The sequence below is a fragment of the Carcharodon carcharias genome, chromosome 26 (assembly GCF_017639515.1).
Source record: "Carcharodon carcharias isolate sCarCar2 chromosome 26, sCarCar2.pri, whole genome shotgun sequence".
NCBI lineage: Eukaryota > Metazoa > Chordata > Chondrichthyes > Lamniformes > Lamnidae > Carcharodon > Carcharodon carcharias.
The window spans coordinates 42,274,943-42,282,093 of record NC_054492.1 but is presented as its reverse complement, the minus strand read 5'-3'; the positions used below and the strand labels follow the sequence as shown (position 1 = coordinate 42,282,093).

General features: G+C 42.5%; 1 protein-coding gene across 1 annotated transcript; it reads right to left on the bottom strand.

Annotated features, from left to right (window-relative positions):
* Window positions 1-6,355: 6,355 nt before the first annotated feature.
* On the bottom strand, window positions 6,356-6,689 carry LOC121270036 (60S ribosomal protein L35a-like). Its single transcript, XM_041175348.1, has one exon. The coding sequence runs from the start codon at window positions 6,687-6,689 to the stop codon at window positions 6,357-6,359; it is 333 nt and encodes a 110-aa protein (XP_041031282.1). The 3' UTR covers window position 6,356.
* Window positions 6,690-7,151: the final 462 nt, after the last annotated feature.

Sequence of the window (7,151 nt, the reverse complement as noted above, 5' to 3'; positions counted from 1 at the left end):
GCTTCTGCTGAACGGTCCAGGCGTCGGAAGTGCATCTTCAGAAGACCTATGGTCCTCTCTATCACCCCCCTTGTGGCGCATGACCTATTATGATGCTGCTGTGCCTCTGTTCTTGGATGGCGGAGAGACTTCATAAGCCACCTTTTCAATGGATAGCCCTTGTCACCCAGCAGCCACCCATCCAGACGGGTTGCAGCACTGAATAGCCTTGGCACCTGTGAGTGTCTGAGGATATAAGCATCATGGGAGCTGCCAGGGTACCTCGCACAGACTTGAAGAATCTGCGTCTTGTGGTCACAAACTATCTGGATGTTCATCAAGTGAAAACACTTCCTATTGACGAAGGCGCCCGGCTGACCCGCTAGCACCTTGATGGCCACACCTGTGCAGTCGATAGCACCTGGACACGGGGAACCCAACAATCGCTGCAAACCCTCTGGTTCGCCCAGCCTGGCTGGCCTTGTCCATATGGAAATGAATAAATGTCATTACCTGCCTGAACAGAGCTTCAGTCACCAGCTTGATGCAACTGTGGGCAGCTGATTGTGACACTCCACAAAGATCCCCCACTGACCCCTAGAAAGAACCGGAGGCATAGAAGTTGGGGACCACTGTGACCTTCAGAGCCACTGGCATGGGGTGTCCACCCACACAGTCGGAGCTGATCTCAGGCCCAATCATATGGCACATGCAAAACGCTGTCACCCTGGAGAGGCAGAGCCTCCTTTGGCATTACACCTAATGATGAGGTAGCTGCATCGCTGCCTGTAAACCCTGGCAATAGGATAGTGGCGTCTTCAATGGCCCCTTACGCCTTTGACTACCTGCTGGCCCTGCACCACGTGCCTGCCCCTCTCCTCCCACAGGTCGCTCCCCTGGAAGCTGCATTGGGATACCTGGCCTCATCTCCCTTCTGCCCCTCTCTTCCACTTCAGAGGAGGTGCCTCCAGCAGAGAGCACAATCCCCTTTACCAGGGTTACAGAAGGCTGTTTAACACCTGGAAGGGTCCACGCAGTCAAAATTCTCCGGGTGCCTTGGAGACACCAATGAGTCCTGAAATGAAGCCATGAAATGCTAAGAATGAAGCTCAGAACAGAGACGAAACTGTCAAGTTCAAGTAAGCAACCAGCAGCAAACTATCTCCTAAACTCCTCACTACTCACAATGGCTATGTTGCTGACCCTTTTTATTCTGCCCTTGGATGAGGGTTTGTAAAAAGTGGGCTGCCCGCCTTTCCGTTTTGCCCATGCAACGAGTGCGAAATTGCAAGGGCACCTTAAAATCGTGAACATTTGCCTTTTGAATGGCCTTAAGTGGCGTTTTACTTGATGGCGGGCGCGGCTCCAACACCTGGCGACCTGAAGATTGCTCATGTGCAGGATGACGTCGGGACACTCGCCTGACATCATCTTATGCCCAATCGGGCTGGGTGCGCGCCCACCCATGGAACATAAAATTTATCCCCAAGTATCAGAAATCTCTACCACGTATAGTGAGAAATGCCTGGAACAGGAAAAGGAATTACTGATGAATCAGAACAGTTGGTTGAATGACAAATTAACAGCCAAAACTGATTAAGTTCTTGAATTTGGATCCAATCTGACGAACATGAAAGATGAGGAGATGTGCAGTATGGAAGAGCAAATCCAGACTTTGAAAGCAAATTACTCCAAACAGACAACTGAACTCACCACAGTAGCCACTGAGCTGAATGAAAAGTTTTATAATTTTGAAGAGGATTGAAAAATAAAAGAGTAAACAGACATTTGGCTGAAATTGTGGAAAAGTGGAAATGAAAGCTCCATTTTTGAAATGACAATGTCCAGCAAGAATGTGGTGAATGGAAAATGAAAATCTGATCTACTCTTGGAATGAACAGAGTAAACATTCCCTTCGGAAGGAATGGGAGAAACCCATGGTGTCCAAACAAAGCAGACAGGTTGCCGATAAAGAAAAATTCAACTCGAAGGAGTGCAAAAAGTGAATCAAGTGGAAACCACCAAATACTGGAAACACAGAGTACCACAGTTTTGGTGCCAAACTGACAAAATTCACCCCGAACAACTGAGATTACCATTCCTCCAAACATGAGAAGGAAGAGATCTGAAAGAATTATCACGCCTCCAGACCAGACCACCTGAATTTATAAAGTCAGAGACTTGAGGTGGGGAGAAGGGGTAGCAAGTAAAGAACCTTGTGTTGTAAATATATTTGGGTAAGGACTGGGGGGGTGGGTGTAGTATAAGGATTTTCGGGCAGAGCAAGAGTTAATGTAGGACTGGAGAACAGTACTGGCCACACTATGATGTAAAGGGTCACATTATGGGAGACTGTGTGTAGAATGGAGTCTAGAAGGAACCATCAAGGAGACAGCACCCATGCTTGGCAGTACCTTGGATATATATTGTTATGGGTTACCAATAAACAGTTTACGTTTAACCATACAAGCCTCCAGACCTCTTATCGACACTCCAAACAACCTTACAATAGGTGGTGTTGCTGTAAATTAGGCAGATCCTGAGGCTGGTTAAATGCTAATAGCTTATAAGGAGTTCTTGAAGTCAGGGGGTAATTATTTTTCTGTATACTCATTGCTTTTGTAAAGTCAAGGTTCATTTTCAAATTGCAAAATAATATCAAGAAATGATGCTGCAACTACTGCAACACAAAAACAAGAGATTGCAGATGCTGGAAATCTGAAATAAAACCAGAAAATGCTGGAAATATTCAGGTCAGCCAACATCTGTGGAGGAAGAAACAGAGTTAACAATTCAGGTCGATGACCTTTCATGAGGATGCATAGCAACTACTAGAGGCCGCAACTCCCAACTAGCATCAGAAAGAGATGGCCTGCAGGAGTTAGAAGAAATAAATACATATTTACCTGCTCTTGAAAATTACACTCAACCTTCCAAATGCCGGAGCTGCTTGGGGCCGGCGGATTCAAGGAGGCCACGGTCCCTTTTCGTACAGCACTAGGGGAAGGATTTTCACTTCATCAGGTGGGCGGGCCCAAGTTAACTTAGTCTACTGCATTCGTTGCTCCCAGTGTGGTCTCCTCTACATTGGAGAGACCAAACGTAAACTGGGCGACCGCTTTGCAGAACACCTGCGGTCTGTCCGCAAGAATGACCCAAACCTCCCTGTCGCTTGCCATTTTAACACTCCACCCTGCTCTCTTGCCCACATGTCTGTCCTTGGCTTGCTGCATTGTTCCAGTGAAGCCCAACGCAAACTGCAGGAACAACACCTCATCTTCCGACTACGGACTTTACAGCCTTCCGGACTGAATATTGAATTCAACAACTTTAGGTCTTGAGCTCCCTCCTCCATCCCCACCCCCTTTCTGTTTCTTCCCCCTTCCTTTTGTTTTTTTCCAATAAATTATATAGATTTTTCTTTTCCCACCTATTTCCATTATTTTAAAATATTTTTAAATCTTTTATGCTCCCCCCACCCCCACTAGAGCTATACCTTGAGTGCCCTACCATCCATTCTTAATTAGCACATTCGTTTAGATAATATCACCAACTTCAACACCTATGTGTTCTTTTGTTCTGTTGTCTGTTACATCTTTTGATGATCTGCTTCTATCACTGCTTGTTTGTCCCTACAACCACACCACCCCCCTCCACTTCTCTCCCCCAACCCAAACCACCCCCCGACACACACACTTTAAACCAGCTTATATTTCACCCCTTCCTTGGATTCACCTAGTTCTGTCGAAGGGTCATGAGGACTCAAAACGTCAACTCTTTTCTTCTCCGCCGATGCTGCCAGACCTGAGTTTTTCCAGGTAATTCTGTTTTTGTTTTGGATTTCCAGCATCCGCAGTTTTTTGTTTTTATCTCTGTACTTTCTGTATGTCTGTTTATTGACAAAATGGTAAGACAAAAAGAATGTGGGTTCTGAATATTGTGTATGTTCATTGTATATCAATTGGTGTTAATTGTATTTAGGTGCTGGGCATTGAGATCTCAATCTATATGTTCATATACATAGAAAAAGATTGAAAGCGTGGTTGTTGGTTGGAGGTGCATGAAGTATAATATGGGTCTGAATAAAAACTTGTTAGTGTGTAAAGGTCAATGTCCTGTGTTGTATCCTTTAGTGCCTGGCAATCTGAGTTTTAACAGTGTATACCTTGCTTTCTCCATTGATTATCCGTTAACATGGTGTGTAACTTGGATGAAAATGCTGAACTTCAACACTGCAAAAAGATCAGTTACATTATTTGAAGAAAGGAGCTGGCATCACGGACAGCCTGACCAATCAGAATAACTACTCCAAGCCAACAAAAGAAATCAAACTCAACCAAATAATAAGCAGCTTCAGCAGGGCAATTCTTGTCAAAGAGCTAGCAGCAATCAAGTGTAATTTGGATGGTGAACGGGGCAAGTCTGCTGTTGTGAAAATCAGCATTCTCAGAAATCGCCCTGAAGAAGTGAAAGTACCACTTGCAACTGCTGGACAAACACCTAGAAGCTCTACTAAGATTAAGTTATGTTGCATCTGATCATTTCTTGCCAGAATTCCAAATTCTGGTGAAGGAGAAATACTGCAAAGTTTCTTACTGAATGGCATCTGGTGTTTATTAAATAGGCATGTTGGGCAGAATCTTCTGCATTAAGTCCCTGTTGGAATTTTTAATTGTCTTCATATCTACTTTAATTACTTATCTGATAGATCCAAGGAATATGGCCGCTCCACAGAAACCCGGAAGAGGGCAGAACGATGTTGGGATCTGGACCCAACATCAATTTCATGGGATTTAACTCCCTGCATGCATGCAAACCCAGCTCATCTTGCCTGGGAAAATCCCCACCCATCATGCATTTACCTGTTCTTGCTTGTGGTTAAAATTGTGTCATAGTAATAATACCTGCAATTAATCAGTGATTTCTATTGGACAACATGATATTAGGTGCGAGGCAGGGGAAATACTAAATGGTATGTCTCAGGGATTGGTATTGGATTCACTACTGTAATTAATTGACATTGATGATTTGGACTCAGATATCCATTGCAAATTGGTCATTTTTCTACATTGCACCAAATAAATGCCACTGAAAGAGGCAGCTGAGATACCACAGAATAAGCTGGATAAATAATGTAAACAAGGACACAATTACAGATCCAGTTCCATGTAGGCAAAATTAAGTACTATACAGTAAAAAAAAAGGGGACATCTGTACTCCATGAATTCTATTGAAATTGCTAAGGATGAAGTTGAAGACATCTTGGTGTCTCAGTAGATTCTGCTTAAAATGCCCAATTCTTTCCCAGCAGCAGTCAAGAGCTAATGTAGAACTGGAATTAGTATTCCAGTATTATAGTTAAGAGGAAAAGCTTGAACTCTTTGCCCTTAAAATGAGATATCAAAGTGTGATTTTAGAGAGGTATACAAGCTTGCAAATCAGTTAATTAAAGTAAATCTGCTAAATTACATTAAACTGAAACATGATTTCAGGACAATGGGTCATAAGTTTAAAGTTGCAGAAGGCAAAATTAAGAATGATATCAAAACTTATTTTTCACCCCATTTGTGATCTATATTTGGAATGGGTTTCCAGACAGTGGAAGTAAAAAATTCCAAATTCATGTAAAAAGCATTTTAGTGCTGCATTAGGGAGACTTTCAGGTGAGTCTAAGTGGATGAAATAAGATGGCCTTTCTAATCCGTAATTGTCTTTAGTGATCTTATTCCTGTCACATATATGGATTTAATCATGATAATTTATTAATAAGTAATAAGACCAATTTTGTCAATTATTAGGAGCTAGTTTGCATTCGGTTTAGCCTGCCTAATAGCTTAGTGGTTAATTGCACCAACTTAATTGATATGTACCCATCAGACCATGAATGTCCCTAGTTTTATCCAGTTCTGTACGGAGTTACTCGAAGACACCGAAGATGGTGAGATCACTACATTTAAGCTCAGTACCCTAGGATAAGAAGGGAAAGAATCAGCCAAGCTATGTGCATCTAACACATTACTTATGTTGCAAAGTGTGTATATGTGTGCACATGTGCATGCATATGTGTGTTTGGATATTTAGTGAGCACGGTGTCATGCTTAACTAGGATGTCCCCTAAAGTCATTTAGCCTGTTAACATACATAAAGAATGGCAAATCTGCTAAGGTACCAAGGGCTCCAAGCACCTGTGGAATTATTCAGCATGAGCCATCACCTTCAAGAACAGAAAAGAAAAATCGGGAAGGAATACTTTTAGTCTGCCATTTTTTTATGCTTTAAATTGTTCTCATGATCTGGCTGCTCCAGGCTGCATGAGGACTCCATGTATTTTTTTAAATCATTTTGCTATTTATTGTCAGTTTATGTACAGTAGCACTTTAAATTCTTGATGGGTACAGCATCACATGAATCCTGTGCCCAATAGCCTTAGCAGGCAGGTTACTGCTGAACTTGGCACGCACCATGCCACTGTTTTCATGAGCACGGATCACTTTACCACAAATGACACAGGTCTTGTTTGGTTTACCACCAGGAGTGACAGTGTTGTTCTTTGCTTTGTAAATGTAGGCACATCTCGTGCCCATGTAAAATTCTGTTTCATCACTGCAATAAACATCCTCAATCTTCAGAAGAGCAGTGTGCTCTTTTCGGTTTCGAGGGTATCGTTTACAGACTGTAAACGCAGCTTTGCACCATAATCTTCCAGGCATTGCGAGAGCGCTCAGGGCAGCTGGATCGCCTGCCTTGATAATTCTGACCAACATTTATTAAATGTTTCTAATCATGTACCAAAGATTAGGAACTAAGTATGTTTGGAATCATGGGTGCAAAATTAATGCTACACTGCCTTGAAGACATCATGGATTTAAATCTAGAAACATTAACATTGTTCATAAATACAGCAGAGCCAAGCACCAGTAGATTTTTATAAGTGTTTCAGCTGCCACAGACTATGTAGAAATATGAACTGGGACATGTACGAGTTATTACTGCTAATTATCTTGTAAATTATTTTAAATGAAATGCTAGCAGAATGTTAATGTCACCACCCTTTAAAAAGACACTTGTGTTTTAAATTCTGTCCTTTGTTCTAAGACTTCTATGAAGCACCTTCAAAGATCCAGAGGCTTATAATCAGGCTACACTAGCTGGCTTGAGTAGCAGAGCATCTG